Source organism: Zeugodacus cucurbitae, chromosome 4, assembly GCF_028554725.1.
Source record: "Zeugodacus cucurbitae isolate PBARC_wt_2022May chromosome 4, idZeuCucr1.2, whole genome shotgun sequence".
NCBI classification, from domain to species: domain Eukaryota; kingdom Metazoa; phylum Arthropoda; class Insecta; order Diptera; family Tephritidae; genus Zeugodacus; species Zeugodacus cucurbitae.
In genome coordinates this window covers 51,924,154-51,943,820 of record NC_071669.1, presented here as the reverse complement: position 1 = coordinate 51,943,820, position 19,667 = coordinate 51,924,154, and the positions used below count along the sequence as shown (strand labels likewise).

At 37.7% G+C, this 19,667-nt stretch overlaps 2 protein-coding genes across 4 annotated transcripts in view; both read right to left on the bottom strand.

Moving 5' to 3' along the window:
• LOC105210401 (probable serine/threonine-protein kinase DDB_G0280133) overlaps window positions 1-19,667 on the bottom strand; it is a 190,951-nt gene that overhangs the window by 90,558 nt on the left and 80,726 nt on the right. The gene's annotated exons all lie outside the window — the stretch shown is intronic.
• Window positions 15,282-19,667, bottom strand: part of LOC105210397 (peroxisomal targeting signal 2 receptor) — a 32,853-nt gene continuing 28,467 nt past the window's right edge. For all 3 annotated transcript variants that reach the window (XM_054228426.1, XM_011181316.3, XM_054228425.1), the window contains exons 2-4: window positions 17,027-17,272; window positions 16,333-16,964; window positions 15,282-16,252 (exon numbers count right to left, since the gene is read on the bottom strand). In XM_054228426.1, coding sequence (XP_054084401.1) covers window positions 16,081-16,252; window positions 16,333-16,964; window positions 17,027-17,230 — 1,008 coding nt within the window. In that variant the 5' untranslated portion in view covers window positions 17,231-17,272 and the 3' untranslated portion in view covers window positions 15,282-16,080. The remainder of the gene's footprint in view (window positions 16,253-16,332; window positions 16,965-17,026; window positions 17,273-19,667) is intronic.

The following is a 19,667-nucleotide window of genomic DNA, read 5'->3' as shown; positions in this document are numbered from 1 at the left end:
AGTTTACTTTATTCAGCGAACTTGCCTTCTTGTTCTATCGTCCAGATAGATGACGTTTTTCTGAGATTTACAAGGTGAGATCTACATTGATTACTTGGAGAAGAGAGATACCTAATTTACAATAATTTTGAAGGTCGAAAATTTTTGAATTTTAGATTAGATTTAGATGAGTTTCAAATATTTTGGTTTAATCTTCAGAGCAACTTTGTACAATAAAATATTATCGAGCGTTCACCTTAATGCAAAAATATTTTCTGAAAGGATTGTAATTCTACTTTATTGATATATGAATCTTACATACATAAGAAGGTATCACATATATATATCATTGAAATTATTGTTTCCGAGTAATGCAATAAAGTCAACTGGGTTACTTCGAACATATGTACCCTTACTCTTTTAATAAAAAAAAAAAACAAAAACGCGCTAATATGAAACGCGTGCGAATCTCCACACTGGAATAATTAACGTCAAGCAATAAACAAAAAAACAACAAACAATTTTTGCACACGCCATAAACAGAAACACCACAACAAAAACGAGGACAAAATAAAGATAAACAAAAGAATGTATGGCAAAATGAGCGCAGATCTTCACAGGTCGTGTGTGCTCTAAATAAAAAATAAATGAGTGCAAAAAATTAGTGCAACTATACCGGCCAACCGCAAAGGTTAACCTTCGACCCAAACAGAAATAACCAAAAAATCAACGCACGACAGCGGGAGCAGCTCACTTGTATGCAAAGTACTGATGAGTGACAGAAGACAAAAAAAATATAACAAAAAAGCAAACAAAAAATTGTAACGAAATTGGCATGCGTGCTGCATCATTAGCATAAACGCATGCAAAATATGCAAAAAATCTTAAATCTGTATGTCTCTATATGTATGTAGGCATAGCACCCGCCTGCGGCTGCGCGACGCATTACCGAGACCTGCCACAAGGTAAGCGCAACACAGCGGGGGTGGTCAGCGATAATTTGGTAATTGCGTCTGACCTCATTGCTAGCGGGACATACGTAGGAAAAAAAAAAACAATAAAAATAATAATGAAAAAATTGTTGCATACATACAAACATGCGAGTATATGCAATGTTATGCAATTGGCCTTGTTCTATTTTTTTGTTCTCATTCTTTTGGCTCTTTTGGTCACTTCCTTGGAACGCCTCAAAACAACGCAAATGCTTTGTCTAAAACGCTTCTTAGAGGCGTTACGTTGTATTCCGTCGCTCCCATTGACTGCCTTTAACTGCATTGGACGACATAAAGAGCGTCGCAACACAATTGCGTTGTACGCTGAGAACGCCGGGAATTCGTGCGTGACCTGAATGTCCTGAATTTTTTAACTAGATGTCGGTCGGTCAATAAAAACGAAGTCAAACTAAACAGGTCAGCGGTAGACTCGACGAAAAATTGTGCCGCAATGTATTGTTGTTGTTATTGTTGTATTCCTGCTGATCTCTATCCGTCCGCAACGTTGCATTGTGACCGCACACGCATTACATAATATGTGTAGCATTGAGCTGTTGTGTTGTTGTGCCTTCCTTTGAGGAGTGGTGACCTTTTTTTGTGCAGTTATTGGTCGCAGGAATTTATCACGCCACACATACTTACATAATTGCTGTTTGTTGTAGTTGCACAAACGACGCGGGCAACACCACTGTAAAAACAATGACGCACGAACGTCCAACACAGCAATAATCCAATAATGGTCCTGAGCAGAGCAAACCGCTAGCAAATGCTACAATTCCAACTATACATACACACATACATACATACATACATACATAGTATTCTTATGCGCGTGCATTATGCTGTACTGTTACGTAATATTACGTGCAACATTGAAGTGGAAAACGCTGTGAAACGTGTCCTTGTCAACGCCTTGCAGGTAGCTTCAGCCAAACGAATGATTTGTGTTGATTTTTTTCCACGTATTTTGTGACGTGCTGTTCAGTTCGCTGTGGCACAATACCATAGATTCTTATAATTCTACATACACACACCTCCTCATAGCACATTCATATATCGCTAGGCTACAGCGAAAGTAGCGATAGAAATCTTGAATTGTAAGTAACCCCAAACGCATTTATAAGACAGTCATCGCCTCTTTAATTAGAAGGAACAGTTAAAGAGATTTCCTTTCAGAAAAATGTTCATATACAATTTATGTGTGGTGATTCATTAACATACATACTGAGAGGTACAATATTTTATTCATAACCTGAATAACTCCGTTCAAGAGACACACGCATCCGCCAAGCGTTTTTTACATTGAAAAAAAAAAAACTCCTAATAGTATTAAATAACAGAAAACTTCATATAAATGGTAAACATATGAGTATAGGTTGTTCAATCAATTTAGTGATTTTTTAATCCAGAAAATATCGAATAGTATCCTAAGAAATCACAGATGGACACAGATTTTAAAAATATCAGCTCTTTAGTCAATTTGTTTTTCTTGAAAGTATGGCTGGAGATATCGTTTTGTGCAACATTGGTCACTTAGAGACAAAAAATTAAGGCAAATACCCGAACGATCTTGCTCATAGTATGAGAAACTGAAGCAAGTACTGGTAGTGAGCCCAAATAACCATTTAAAATTCTCGTTAAGCGCTGGCATACTAAAAGCTGACTACTCATCATTGACTATGTGACGGTACTCCATCTGTTATCGCCAAAGGTCAAAACTGGTCTATGCGTGGCTTTGCGGCTGGCCAGATTAACCTTATCTAACTTGGACGACCCTTAGTTCCAGCAGAATGGGACATGATCTGGTTGGAAAAACTGTAAGTAACGTCCTTGAGAAAGCAAAGTTTTCAACAAAATGAACTCATTACCTACATACATACGAGTATGGAGACTTGGCACCGATAACGCCAATGTCTGAGTAATATATTTTATTATACTCTCGCAACAAAGTTGCTAAAGGGAGTATTATAGTTTTGTTCACATAACGGTTGTTTGTAACACCCAAAACTAAACGAGTTAGATATAGAGTTATATATACCAAAGTGATCAGGGTGAGGAGTGGAATTTAAATTCGAATGTCTGTAAATTGAGTGAAAACTAAGATAGCTTGATGAAACTTGGCACACAATGAGCAAAATCGGACCACTGCCACGCCCACAAAAATGGGAAAACCGAAAACACATAAAGTGCCATAACTAAACCATAAATAAAGCTATGGAAATAAAATTTGATATGAAGGATCACACTAGGAAGGGGCATATTTGGATGTAATTTTTTTGGGGAAGTGGGCCTGGCCCCGCCCCCTACTAAGTTTTTTGTACATATCTCGCAAACCAATAGAGCTATATAAACCAAACTTTCTGCAGTCGTTTTTTAGCCACTTCTTAATACAGTCCAAAAATGAAGAAAATCGGATAATAACCACGCCCAGCTCCCATACAAAGGTTAAGTTGAAAATTACTAAAAGTGGGTTAACTCACTAAAAAAAACGTCAGAAACACTAAATTTCACATAAGAAATGGCAGATGGAAGCTGCACTCAAATTTTTTTACAAAATAGAAAATGGGCGTGGCGTCCCCCACTTATGGGTCAAAAACCATATCTCAGGAACTACTTGACCGATTTCAATGAAACTTGGTTTGTAATAGTTTCCTTACATCCCAATGATATATTGTGAAAATAAGCCAAATCGCTTGACAACCACGCCTACTTCCTATATACCAGAACTTTGAAGACAATCTGAATCGTTTACTTTACAATATATAAAGGAAGCACTAGTGAAGATATCGGTGCAGAACTTTGCACAAATACTACCATAGGTTTTTAAGGCCCCATATATCGCACTAATATTATGGTTTCCAACTTTCAATGGACCTTATACAATATATATGACGAATAGGTGGGTCAAATTGTGTATTATATAATATAAATAAAGTTAAATAAATAAATTGCGAGAGTATAAAATGTTCGGTTACACCCGAACTTAGCCCTTCCTTACTTGTTTTTTATTAATTTTTAAAACATTTAGTTTAATATTTAGAAATATTACATGGTGGGTCGAGTTCACAAAATCGGATTAACCTACTTCTTCAGTAGCTTTTCGGAACTTAGAACTCCAAAATCTTTCAAAATTCCTTTTGAATTATTCTCATCCTTCTCTTTTTCATGCTGTAGATCTCCTGCTTACTTCCAAGTCTTATTTGACGCGTTTATTATTGCAAATTCTTATGAATGTCTGGTCAAGGAAGACGAATCCCCAAGTTCCCTCCATAGAAATCTTTGTCAATCGTAAGTTCTATAATTAGCTCTACTCGTGCTACGTTATGACTTCGCTCGCGAACGGATGTATTATCATTGCTGAAAAAATAAAGTCTATGTGTTCGTAATATTCGTACAAACTCCTGGAAAATTCGAAAAAATATTTTCTTAGTATGCTTAATTATTTCCGAAACCAGTAACATTAAGAGGGTTTTAAGTTTAGCTTTAAGTCGAAAGGTCTTTTGTAAACACGGGAGAGTCTCACCATGCAACAAGTCAATAGATCAAATTCAATGACACTAAATCAGAAACTTGTATTTGAATTCAGAATCTATAGATTTGATTCTAACAAAATAATTCTACGTGGTTACATATCTACATATTTATGAGAAATACAGATTACTTCCAAAAGAGCTCAACATATAGTCAAGTGAGAATAATGAATTATAGAATATACTGTTATGTTGTAAAGGGTTAGAATTATCTTCCCCCTGTTTTCGCAATGAATTTCAAAATGTACGGATAGTGACAGCTCTTTGGCAGACAAGTCAAACAAAATGTTCTTATTAAAATTACTTGGCTATTAATGCCGACTTCTAGTATCTCAGTTTGTCTGATAAGATCAATTATTGAATCTGAAGAAGCCAGCAAACAAAGTTTACTAATTTTATTTTACCATTCCTACTATATATTATTGTTGTCTATGTTCAATTACATTAGCTACACTTTCCAAAACCCAATTTAGAATTATTTTAATCTGGCAACACTACAAATGAAATATGTTCCGGTTTTTACAGGTGAATAACACATTTCAGCACTATTAAAGCATAGAAACCTAACGGTTAACATATCCTGTCAGACATATATTTGTAATAGACAGTATTTTATAGACCTTTTACAGTTCTTCAACATGCGTTGCTTACATCTTACGGTGGCAAAATTATTCAATTGTTTTCCGCACTCATGTCTACCCCTACACATGTGTAGGGACACATAAAAGAACTACAAGTATCACTCAGACACGCCCCGCTCACCGTGCCGCCAACAGCCAACATACAGGAAACGAATGGTTTTCCACATTTTTGTTTTCAACACAACAAAATTTCCTGCTGCGCTCCAACGCAATCACAATCGTGCTACGGTACTTGCACTTTTTTCGTGCCATTTTTTTTTCTTTTGCCTCAAACGCCCGTGTCGAGTTTCAACTTTGCCGCTCTTTTGCGCATTTCTTGAGTCCTTTTCACTTCGTTGCTCACTTTTTATTTTCAGACTCATGCGTTGCTTTATTTGTGTGCGCCTTCGGCAACAGATTTGTGTTGTGTTATCCTGCTGCGACACTTGCGAACGCCCGCTCCACAAGCTGAGTAGGCGTGCTGCGCTTGTGGCATGAGCTGTTTGTCGGCTGCTGTGCGCATGGCTGGCTGTTGCAAAATTATCTTGCTTCGGAAATACTTAATTAGACACATGCAGATTTATATGGATGCTGCTATGTGCACTCACATATGTGTGCATAAGTAATATATATATACTCTTATAAAACCATGCAAAATATCACATAAGCCGTCTTCGATTGTATATTTTTTTTGCTTGCTCACTTTAGCCCAAAAGACCAAATGAATTTAATACAAGAGATCTATCGTTTCCTAATTATAGAAGTCTAATTGTATTTATTCTTCTGTCTGTACTAGATTAGGCCATTTTATACCAGTTGTTTGTTCGACTCGCCAATATTCAAAGTCTGATTAACCGAAGACAGTACGAGTACAACAAATAAAGTACCACATTTCAATATATGGTACCCAACAGAGTTGTTCCTATTTTTAGTTTTTTTTTAAAGAGTAGTGGGGTTTCGAAACAATGCTATCGCTGAAATTTCCAAGAAAGTGGTATGCGTTCTGCCATCTCATCCTTATCCAAGGAGACGTGATTTTTCACCTTACTATTATGTTACAAAGAATATACCGAAAAAAGGTATTACCATATTGTCTTTCCGTTCAATAAGAAAAGGTTTCCGACGTCACATTCTCGGAGAAAAACGTTCTCATAAAATCCGTAAGCTTCTTTGAGGCACAAAATGCCGAATACAGCTTCTTCTTGCGTATAATCTCCCGAAGTCTTAAAACTAACAGCACTTTCCCAATGATCTAAAACCTTCGAACAGCTAGTTTCTCCTTCGAAATACCTTAAATAACTCCCAAAGAGGGATAAAACACCCACCATAAAAATTGTGAAAAAAATTCTGCATGCGCAGGGTTAAGTTATAACAAATTTGTTTGTTTTAAAAAGAGGCCATTTTCCCGATATGAAGAATCCTCCCAAAATCGTGGACTGGACTGTATATTATTCCGGAGCAGTTACCTTTATGCCTGTTCAACTATCGTACATTCGGTAGACTCACAAGACTCTAATCACAATCTGTTATCCTGGGACCGCTTGTTCATTGTTCACAATAGAGAATCCGAGCAAGACCGAAATGCATTTCCACTAATTTATACCCACGCTAAGATTGGAGGATGGAGTCATATGTAGAAGTTCACGTAAGTGAGGAAAGTTTCTGACTGCCATTCACTTGGGAGTGGCCAGGAACGATTCTTTTACATGTGGCTCAAGCAGCTCACAACTTCCGGTCTTAGACCAAGTATCCTCTGGGTAGCCAACAGACATCCGTCTGGAAGCGAGCTAAAGTGAGAAGGCGAATCCCGCTTATGCGGTTGTGCGTAGGGCTTGGGACCCACCACATAAAAACGAATAACCAGTGAATAAGAAACACAGGCCTCGGATGAGAAACCCCCCTTTTGATGACGACCACGGCAAACGTATAAAGGACTATGATTTAAGGGCATGCACCTGGAATGTCCGGACCCTTAATTGGGAAGGTGCCTCTGCCCAGCTGGTTGATGTCCTCGTAAGAGTAAAGGCTGACATCACCGCAATCCAAGAAATGCGATGGACGGGACAAGGACGGAAGAAGGTGGGTCCTTGTGACATCTACTACAGCGGCCATATAAAGGAGCGCAAATTCGGTGTGGGATTCGTGGTGGGAGAGAGACTCCGTCGTCGAGTCCTGGCATTCACTCCGGTGGATGAACGTCTAGCCACAATCCGCATCAAAGCGAGGTTCTTCAACATATCGCTGATTTGCGCCCACGCCCCGACGGAAGAGAAGGACGATGTGACCAAAGATACCTTCTATGAGCGCCTAGAACGTACCTATGAGCGCTGCCCCCGCCACGATGTCAAAATCGTGCTTGGCGATTTCAACGCTAGGGTGGGTAAAGAAGGTGTCTTTGGCACAACAGTCGGAAAATTCAGCCTCCATGACGAAACATCACCAAACGGTCTGAGGCTGATCGACTTCGCCGGGGCCCGAAATATGGTCATCTGTAGCACTAGATTCCAGCATAAGAAAATCCATCAAGCTACTTGGCTGTCCCCGGATCGAATCACTCGCAACCAGATCGATCATGTTGTGATAGATGGACGACATGTCTCCAGTGTTTTTGATGTGCGTACGCTTCGTGGTCCCAACATCGACTCGGACCACTATCTTGTAGCAGCTAAGATACGCACCCGCCTCTGTGTAGAAAAGCGCACACGTCAACAAACACAAGGAAGGTTCGACATCGAGAAGCTGCAATCACAACCGACAGCCGAACGATTTTCTACTCGACTTGCACTCCTGCTCTCTGAGAGCACTCATCAGCATCTCGGTATAAGGGAGCTGTGGGACGGCATATCAAACTCCTTACGTACAGCTGCAACCGAAACCATTGGCTTTCGGAAAAGCCAAAAAAACAGCTGGTATGATGAGGATTGTCGTCTCGCAGTGGAGAGAAAACAGACTGCCTACCTCGCAATGTTGCGATCGACCGCAACACGAGCGGGATGGGAAAGATACCGAGAGCTGAAGAGGGAAGCGAGACGCATTTGCAGAAAAAGAAAGAAAGAGGCAGAAATGCGTGAGTATGAAGAGCTTGACAAGCTGGCCGACAGGGGTAATGCTCGAAAATTTTACGAAAAGATCCGGCGACTAACTGAAGGTTTCAAGACCGGAGCACACTCCTGTAGGACCCCCAGCGGTGATCTAGTGGTTGATGACCAGAGTATACTGTGTTTGTGGAGGGAACACTTCTCCAGCCTGCTGAATGGCAGTGAAAGTACAACACCAGGAGATGGCGAACCCGATTCCCCAATCGACGACGATGGAACAGATGTTCCATTGCCCGACCGTGAAGAAATTAGAATAGCAATTACCCGCTTGAAGAACAACAAGGCGGCGGGGGCCGATGGATTGCCGGCCGAGCTATTCAAATACGGCGGCGAAGAGCTGATAAGGTGCATGCATCAGCTTCTTTGCGAAATATGGTCGGAAGAAAGCATGCCCGACGATTGGAATCTCAGTGTACTCTGCCCAATCCACAAAAAGGGAGACCCCACAATCTGCGCCAACTATCGTGGGATAAGCCTCCTTAACATCGCTTATAAGGTTCTATCGAGCTTACTGTGTGAAAGACTAAAGCCCACCGTCAACAAACTGATTGGACCTTATCAGTGTGGCTTTAGACCTGGAAAATCAACAACTGACCAGATATTCACCATGCGCCAAATCTTGGAGAAGACCCGTGAAAAAAGGATCGACACACACCATCTATTTGTCGACTTTAAAGCTGCTTTCGACAGCACGAAAAGGAGCTGCCTTTATGCCGCGATGTCTGAATTTGGTATCCCCGCAAAACTAATACGGCTGTGTAAGTTGACGTTGAGCAACACCAAAAGCTCCGTCATGATCGGGAAGGACCTCTCCGAGCCGTTCGATACCAAACGAGGTTTCAGACAAGGTGACTCGCTATCGTGCGACTTCTTTAACTTGATGCTGGAGAAAATTATAAGAGCTGCAGAGCTAAATAGAGAAGGTACAATCTTCTACAAGAGTGTACAGCTCCTGGCGTACGCCGATGATATTGATATCATCGGAAACAACACCCGCGCCGTTAGTTCTGCTTTTTCCCGCCTGGATAAGGAAGCGAAGCGAATGGGTCTGGTGGTGAACGAGGACAAGACGAAATATCTCCTGTTATCAAACAAACAGTCAGCGCATTCGCGTCTTGGCTCCCACGTCACTGTTGACAGTCATAACTTTGAAGTTGTAGATAATTTCGTATACCTAGGAACCAACATTAACACCGATAATAATGTCAGCCTTGAAATCCAACGCAGAATCACTCTTGCCAACAGGTGCTACTATGGACTGAGTAGGCAATTGAAAAGTAAAGTCCTCTCTCGACGAACAAAAACTAAACTCTACAAGTCCCTCATCATTCCCGTCCTACTTTATGGTGCAGAAGCGTGGACGGTGTCAACATCCGATGAGACGGCACTAGGAGTTTTCGAGAGAAAGGTTTTGCGGAAGATTTACGGTCCCTTAAACATTGGCAACGGCGAATACCGCAGAAGATGGAATGATGAGCTGTATGTGTTGTTCGACGACATAGACATAGTCCAGCGAATAAAAAGACAGCGGCTACGCTGGCTGGGTCATGTTGTTCGAATGGATGAAAGTGCCCCAGCTCTGAAAGTTTTCGATGCAGTACCCGCTGGTGGAAGCCGAGGAAGAGGGAGACCTCCACTCCGGTGGAAGGACCAGGTGGAGAAGGACCTGTCTTCACTTGGTATTACCAATTGGCGCCAAACCGCCAAAAGGAGAGATGCGTGGCGCACTGTTGTGGACTCGGCTATAACCGCGTAAGCGGTTTCTACGCCAGTTAAGAAGAAGAAGCTAAGATTAAAAACCCACCACAAATAGCATTTATCTACCATACAAAGGAAATATGTTCTCAAAGATAATTCATAATGTTGTTCATTTGTATATGGAGGATATTGAAGAGTATCAGTGATTCACCAAAGATTAAGTTCGAACTTTTAACCCACAAAAGATAGCGAAATTCTTGTAAGTCCACTTTTTCCTCAATTTACTACAGGGTATACTCGTACTCGTCTGCATACGTAACACATTGAACCGAGTAATGTATCAATCTGTGGACACTTGCACACATTGTTATATAAGAAACACACTTCGTATTGCCGGACGAGTTGCGGCGCATGCGCATTGTATTTTAAATGTTTTAATGACTTCCACCAACCGCCAACAAATGTGACGGCGCACATGCGCCTTTAAGTCCCAAGTCGGCTTCTGCTCCATTGACTTCATTCGCGTCGGTTGCGTGTCGTACTCAATTTCGAAGATGATGTCTGGATATTTGCTTTTTATGAGCGCTTTTTTAGCAAATAATGTTGGCGAAGTTTTATTTATTTCTTTCCTTTCTTTGCTGAAATTTATTACTGTTTTTATTTCGTGCTTTTGGTATTATCGGTAAGTCGAAGACGCGTGTCCGTGTTTCGTGTATGCCCATGCAGAAGCCGTTGAATGTTAAGTTTAATGTTTATTGTTTATGATAAAATAAAAACTTTTGGCGGCATCGGCAGGAACACTTCAGTACAAGTACCTTTTTATGAATTTTTGTTGTAACATTGTTCGAGCGTGTGCATAAGTAATAATTTTGGGATTTTCGGGCTGTACAAAATATAAAATACATTTTTTCTCACAGGTTGTTCACAAAAATTCACACAATTTTCATGGTCATCAGCTCCTCATGAAATGGTTGCAAAATCTAAAAATAGCGAAGAATATAAATTAATAATAACCCAAGAGTTATTTTTAATAAAATCATCAAAAATAAATGTCTTGGCGGTGTGTAAACTTTGACCCTATTTGAGCAGAAAGAGTTGATTTCCAAGTTCTCATTCAGATTTTAATTAAGGGGTTATATACAGTTAGGATTTTCAAAAAAAAAAATTTTTGCGTTTTCTTAATATATATATAACTGAGTATACACACACAAAATATCAAGTCGATCCGACGAATATTTTCGAAGTTATAGACACATTAGTAAAGGCGCGCCGACTACATGTAAAGTGCTTTCAAAACTTTAAACTCGTTTTTCTCCAAACGTTGTTTTCAAAGTCGGTGTGCAAGATTTCTCAGAAACGGCTGAACCGATCGGTCTGAAATTTTACCCAAGCTTCTTAACTATATTTTTTAGTAATTAATCGAAGGATTTTCCCATTGGATGAAAATCTATTATTTTTATAAACAATTAAAGACCCGAATTTTGGTCGAAAATCGAACCTTTTGCTTTGAGTAGCCGCCATTTTGTCACAAAATTTACTTTTGCTAATTCCTTCGATCAATCACTAGATTATTTATTATATTAATGAAATTTATTTGGTTTTTGCATTTTAGATAATCCAGTTCAGAGATATCGTGCTCACCGCAAGAGGCCTTTTTTTGTGGACCTCTGCAAAATTGGCAATATCAATGTTCCCGATAATTATTTTTGGCAATAAAAATGTGTGAATATAGTTTAAGGTTGTCATAATATATCTGCAATGTTTCAAATCAATAAACCAAATAGTTTGCTTAGAAAAAATTCTTGAAAAATGCCTTTTTTCGACCTCCTAGCTGTATATAACACCTTAAATTATGCTTCTTTAATATCATAAATTCACCACTACCGCAAAAACAATAAGCGATATCTGTAAAACCATAATCGTACCGACGTACAATATCAACAGGAGTTACTACAATAGAGCAGGTCCTAAATTATGCAACTAACAAAGATTAATACAAATACAGCTAAACCCCTTCAATTTTTATATCTAAACTTACATTTATATATATATTCTTTTTAGGAAAAAGTGGCGTTTTGGCGCAACTAAGCCTGGACCACTCATAGAACAGGACATTAAGGCAGTAGTCTGCTTTAGAAGCCGGAAAAAACCGTTTTTTAGCATTAAAAAAAAAACAATATTTATTATTAAAAAATATTGAAATTTTTTTTTAAAGTTGTAAGTATTTTCTTGGAGTCTGCTCTTGTAAATCGGTGCCGGTGATGGAGGTCTTGCGATGCATCTGAAACAGTCGAAACAATTTTTTTTTTTTATTTTTATAAGTTGTTTTTCTTTTTGAACTAAAAAAATACCGAAGAAGTTATAAAATTCCAAATTTTTTCGAAGTTTGAAATAAAAATTCACTTTTTTAAGAAAAGAGATTGACTTTAAGTTGCAAAACAAGTAGTTTAAAAATATTTAGGTCCAACTTTTTTAGTTCAAATAGGAGATAATTTAATACTGAAGTTAGATCATTTTGGTCTTTTCGATCGAACATATATTCTTTTTGCTATCGCCGGCACCGTTTTCTAACACTTGTGAAAATGAAAACTCGAGAAAACGCGCTTTAAAGGGCTGCCTGAGCATTCGCACCTGCTCACTAAAACTGCTCTTGCTTCGAAAATATGTCGAATTGGCCTCTGAAATTTTAAAGACATATTCTTGGATAGTTTTGGAAGAGATTTAAAACAAAACAAAAAAATCGATTTTTTGTAGCCTGTAAAGCATAATACTGCCTTAAAGGAAAGTAGGAGATTAAGCTTTTGCCTTATATTTTTTCAGAAATATATCGTCATATTCGGAGGGTGTAATATTTTTTGAACAGACAACTGTAGCGATCCGGACTTCATCAGACGAAATACGATGTCAGACATTCAAATTGAACAATTGATTTTGATTTTTTTAATAAATATAAACAATTTAAGAAGTGCTATTTTATACTTTAAGAAAAATGGTTATTTTAATAAAAACATATACATATATATAACGACACATGTTAACTTACATATTTTCCATCTATTTCAGGGAATTAATATTTAAAATAATTAATAATCCCTGGTATAGAATATATTTTCTTCACATACTCTAAATCAAAAATAGAAAACCACTAGAACCATTGATACTTGAACCGATCACTAGCTGTCCCGTATTTGCTAACGCGTTTTTCGGCGGACATTGATTTTTTTTTTCAAAACTTACTTTTATCATTCATATATTTAAATTTGTCCCACTGTGAGCAATCTTAAATCCGCCAGATGGCGCGGTAGAGAGATATTGGTTGTTGTCTCTGCTGATCTTGAGCGAATTAATATGATGGCATTAGTTATGAAGCAGTATGGGTATGTTGAAATTAAAAAAACAGAATAGATTTACCATATGTCACTATAAAAATCAGGAAAAAATCAAACAAATATCATAAGTTATTTTCCAGCCTTCCTTCACTTATTTTCATTGTTTTTATATAAGAACCTGCTCTGCAAATAACTAAATAAAAAACACAAAAGGCTTTCAAATTTGCAAATACAACGTCTTCTTCAAGTCCTCTTCTCTTTTTTGTTTCTTTGCTTCCAGAATCAACAAGTTAAATATAATCAAAACCGACATGTTTGATAATTTCTTGTTATCCTTTATTTTTTAGCACTTTTATTGCTAACCCTTTTTTTCTGCAAACCCAAAGTAGACCTTCAAAGTCTAATTAACGGTTGCCATTAATCAAAATGACGCGCGCATTATCTCACCTTCGTCTTGGCAATATGGTTAGCATAATTATGGGTTAGGCAAACACCATCCTGTCATGTAGAATGCTACAGAACACTACATACACATGTAGATTATATCCTGCAAAATTGCAGACAACTCAAATAAAGCAAACAAATACTTACGAATACAAGCAAATATTTATCTTTTTAGTGGAGATGAACATGAATGAGATTGCAGGCGAAGTGGCAACATTTGGCATTTGACGCAAGACAGTGATTATCCAATAACAACAATCAGATGTTTGTCTTATAATTTTCGTAACGCGTAACATATGCAGACATATATGTACATACATATGTATATGAATCGAACTGTCCATCAAGATTTGCCAAATTTAGCAAGCAGCAAACACTTTAATGTACATCACACTGGCAACTTATTTGGCGATGAATTCTGAAGCAAAGAAGATATTACTATAGTTGCTGAATATTAAGAATATAAGAACAAGCAACTGTGATTCTAGTAAAGTAAATATAGAACTAATACTCGGTGAATAACTAATGGTAATTCCAGGACTGATACCCATATATAAAATTGTGTTTCTAAAGGAGGAATCCTTATAAAAATTTTCATATAAAATTATTCTACTAATACTCATTCCCAAGTCCGGAAGACTTCAACCAAAATCACAGGGAAATTCTCGACCAAAAATTCGGAATGGTATTAGCGTAACAGTAGTAAAATTAGTATGTTTAGGAATCACCATCGTTTGCGGAGGTCGTCATCAAAAAAGGGGGTCCTTATCCGTGGCTTTATTGGACGTTTCATTGGATTTTGTTTTAAATGGCGGGTCCCAAACCCAACGCATTACCCTAGTTGAGGATTTATGGCTTTATGGCCCGCTAAGATTGGGCGTAAGTGAGTACCGGATTCGTTGGAATGACGAACTGCATGAGCTCTTCTACGATATAGATATAGTGCGGCGCATACAAGGGTGGCGTTGGCTTGGACATAATGCCTGAATGGAAGAAAACACTCCAGCACGAAAAATGTTCGACACGGTAGCCATTCGGGGCCGACGAAGAAAAGGACGACCGAAACTCAGGTAGAAGGATCAAGTGGATGTGGACCTGATGAAGCTTGAAATCACCAACTGGCGTCGTCGTGCCCAATGCAGAGAGAACTGGCAACCGGTTGTAGTGACAATTGATGATGATGGGGAATCACAATCATTAAATGCATGTGTTCTATATATGATACTATACTTTCTTTACTTATTTAATATCCGACTTAGTAGCTCTGATGCCTTTATAATCAGACAGATGTTTATATAAATAACTTATGACTGTTACGGGAATATACCGAAGAACATTTGGAACAGTAGCAGGATCCAATTTTTCATTGTATCAATTTTTAAAGTCTCTAAGATTTGTTTCCTGATATGAAGAATATCTCACCAATTCCTTGAATTATTTCCGAAATTTAAATTTAAACGAAAATCGAAAAAGTTCCTTCACCTCAAAATTCAGTAAGGTGTATGAGAATCATACCAAATTTTCTATGCTTTGAAAGTAATAAATATCATAAACCCAGTATATATTTAAACGATCACTTTTAATTTATATTTTATGTATTCAATAACATTTTATAGGCATATATGTACATATATTTTATGTTTTACAAAAGTATAAATGTATATGTAAGCATACATATAATTTTTTATCAAGAAATGTATAGATATGAGGTGATACATGAGACCCAGTATTTAAAATACCGGTTTTATACGAACAGAATTTCGCTAAAAACAATAGCCTACAAATTACCGTTTCAATTAGCCACTACAGCACTTATTATATTGGAGCTTTGCTCTCTTGTCAAACACTTACTCTCTCATCTTTATTTGAATAGACCAATTTGTTTGATTTATACCAGTTGTTTGTTCGGTTCGTGATTGAGTTGAGCGAATCGAAGACAGTTTGTTTTAGGCGAAATTCAAAAACCAGCACCTCAAATACCACGCTCATGCAAACTCTTCATTATACAAGCTCTCTCCTCATTTCTTCAAAATTTATACATTAAAACTATATAATTTTCTTCGTTTTTCAAAAATTGTCCAAGGTACCTATTGTAAATTTCTATTATCACATTCAAGACACTTAGTTGGCGAAAATTTAGGATAGCTCTGCTACATTTTCCTCGTGGACCACTTTCATACATTTTCCGTTCTGTTTTATATGTTAGTAGGTCATGCCTTTTGTTCAGCTTCCTCTATCTAACCTGCTTAGCTCCTTAACTCCTATACAATATATAACTAATAATTAGTTCACAGCGCATTTACAAAGCGTATTACATTAATTCGACATTATTGTCATCCTATCCTATTTGGAATAAGAATGCAATATTATGTCCCATATTCCCCTAATAACTAGTCCAACAAATCCTTTAAAGTTTTCGGTGTGTACACGTTGATGACGGAATCCCAGCCACAGTCCGCAAGCTGATGTGGTACGCCAGCATTCCAATCCAAACCGCAAACGAATTCCGAGTGGTTTACATTGACCTCCATAGCGTCCAAAGATTGATTGAAATCCCAAATTCTGTAAGTTGAAAATAGCTTTAGTTAGAGCACTGTATTTCCTCCAATAATTTTGTAAATGTATAGAGAACACTCCAGTACCTTGTTGTGAAATCGTAATTTGCCGTTGCTACCACCGACGCGGAGGTCGGTGAACAGGCCAGTCTTCGTACAGCAAACTCCCCTGAATAAAGTTGAAAGATGTGATGTCGCATGTTGCGCAGATCCCAAGCACGCACCAAACCATCCGAACCGCCAGTCATCAATATATTCCGATCGAATTGGCTCCAGTCACAGGCGAGTACTTCACCGTTGTGCGCTGCCTCGATGCTCATCAAGGGTTTACCTGAAAATTCAAGAGCAGAATTCCATAAGTTTAAGTTACCATCTGTACTTACGCTAGCGAAGAGATTGGCAATTAGCGGTGAGAACTTGGCACAATAGATGAGGTCACTGTGTCCCGTACAGGTGGCGATCGAATTCTGGCGATGGCAATCCCACAGCTTGATGGTGCCATCCCAACTGGCCGACAGAAGTTGATGACAATTCCACTGTTCACCCCAGTTAATGCTGTAAACCTCATTTTTATGCTCTTGCAAGCAAATCAGCGGCTGCTTGAGTGACTTCAATGTTGTGTCTGTTGCCACTATATCATCATCAAGTCCACCCCAGATTTGCAAAGAGCCATCGCCAGAAGCCGTTGCCGCTATATTATCTGCATATGGACACCAAGCCTGTATAATGAAGAAGAATAATATCAGTACAGGAAGTTATTCAATAGTTTATAGCGACTTACCACATCGAAAAGTCCATCAGTCCACTCCATGCGTCCCAGTTCCGTCAAGCCCTTGCCACCCGCTGTAGGTAGCTCCAGCAGAAACAACGTGCCACCACCAGCCAAACCATACAGTTGACTAGTCGCCAATAGTAAATGATTTGGTTGGAATGGTGAGAAGCGCACGCTGTAGCCATGACGATCTGGTGTGGAACACGACTGCATTTCTCAAGCCTTTGTGTGTTGTATGGTTTAGAAATCTGTAATCTAAACAAAAATAGAGTTATTAGCGCTGATTTTAGGTACTATAAGTAAGAATTAAAATTGTAAGCTAAAAATAGTCTTGTAAAGATATTATTTTATTCTATATAGTAATCAATTTCGCACTGGGTCTTAGTTTCATTCGTCGTGTGTGCCTTTGCTTAGGTAATTGTATTTGATAGTTATTCACTTTTCATGATCAGCTGAGACAAGCACCAGTGAAATGAGGGTGAATTTCCTTACTATTAGCCTAAAAGTATACTATCAAATTTTCGTATAACAAATATTGGTATCAGATAATGACAGAAGAAAGCGGAAGACGATCGTTGAACTGTTCGAAAACTTTCGTTAAGTTTATTTCAATAATTTCCGGGGATGTGTAGAACAGTTTTTTTGTGATTCGTATAGTCAAGAGAATATTTAGTATAAATATTTTTAATCTATACTAATATTATAAAGCTGAAGAGTTTGTTTGTTTGTTTGTTTGTTTGAACGCGCTAATCTCCGAAACTACTGGTTCGAATTGAATAATTATTTTTGTGTTGAATAGTCCATTTATCGAGGAAGGCTATAGGCTATATATAAAGGATGCGAGGAAACAGTGGTAAGTGTGTAAAATACGGAGGAAATTATTTATCTTTTAGGGCTTCCGTTCCTTGCGCTGCGAAAGCGGTTCAAGATACACACAAGTTATGTATGAAAGAATTCATCTGTTTGTAGTTGTTTTCTATATAGTAGATATTTTTTTGTTATAGTATATTACTTTGTTTCTAATGTTAATAAATAAGTAGGTTAGTTGAGTATAAACTTGAGAGTCGAATTGCAGGAAGACCAGTCTGGAGAAGTGTTTTCCAAACAACTGCTCGATATTGGTAATGGTATTATTGCTGTTGATACATCATCTGGATACATTACATTCCCTACCAATTTTTGTAAATTTTGTGAATCAAAGACCGAACTCATGGAGATGGTTTTACCAAACATTGCACAAAATTACGTAAATCACGTTTGGTTAAGCGAACGTGTTATATTGGTCGCAAAAAATGTTGATGTGAATGAAATGAATTTTCAGATTCAAGAGAAAATAGCTGGCGAATTGAAGAATTACATATCAGTTGATTCCATTACTAAAGAAGATGAAGTTGTCAATTATCCAACAGAATTTTTAAATTCGTTGGAATTGTCCGGCTTAGCACCTCATAATCTACAATTAAAAATCGGATCAGTAATTATTATGTTACGGAACATAAATCAGCCACGTCTGTGTAATGGCACCCGGCTTGCGGTGAAGAAATTATTGAACAACGTCATCGAACCCACAATTTTGAAAGGGAAGTAGGAAGGCGAAGATGTTTTAATACCACGCATCCCTATGATACCGAACGATATGCCATTCAGTTTTAAACGTTTATAGTTTCCAGTGCGGCTTGCATTTGCAATGTCAATAAATAAATCGCAAGGGTAGTCGCTAAGTGTATGTGGCATCAACCTAGAAGATAAATGTATATGTCGCCTGTTCCCGTGTCGGAAAACCATCAACATTATTTATTTACGCTCCAGAACATAAAACTAAAAATATAGTTTATCAAAAAGTATTAGAATAGAGAGAAGCAGTGAAGGGTATTGAGGCTATTAGTTGCTTTCTAGAGCGCGCGTGGTTTTGAGCTCAGTGTTTACTTCAAAATGCCCAGTTGTTCAATAGCGATTTGTAAAAATATAAGTGAAATTATTGAACCCTACGGAATAAACACTATTATGAAAATATAAATTTTGATTTTTTATTTAACAAAATTAGTAAAGTCCTTTTTAGGTATGACGAGACCAGGGAAATAGGTATTAATTTTTATATGGAGGATATTATAGATTCCAGTTCAAATTGAATAGATACGCATACATAAGATAGCTATACAAAATAAAGTAGAGCATCAAATTTACGCTAAGGCGCTACGAAGTTCGCCAGGTCAGCTAGTGTGTTATATGGACACATAAGTTATATGAAAAAATGTGTACCCAGTAAACCAGAAGATAATATTTTTATATATTCACAAAAAGGAGATATTCATTTAGAAAAAGTAGTTCTTAGAACAAATCACTTGTAAGTTACATATGAAGTTCTCCTAGTTAATATCTCAACTAGCCGAGGTCGTAAAAAGTCTACGATCTGGAAATAAATGTTTCTGTTGGACTTTAATACCTATAATCTAGTAAAACGAGGGAAGTATCAGCTAAATATGAATTAATTAGTACTTTTTATTCTTTAGTTTTTCTTATAATACGGAGGTGGTTATAAATACATAGATCTTTTGAAATAAGGCGAAACGCAATGGAAGAAAGAAATACAGTTGAACTTCAAACTCGAACTTCTATAACTCGAAATTCTCCATAACTCGAACTCTTGAAT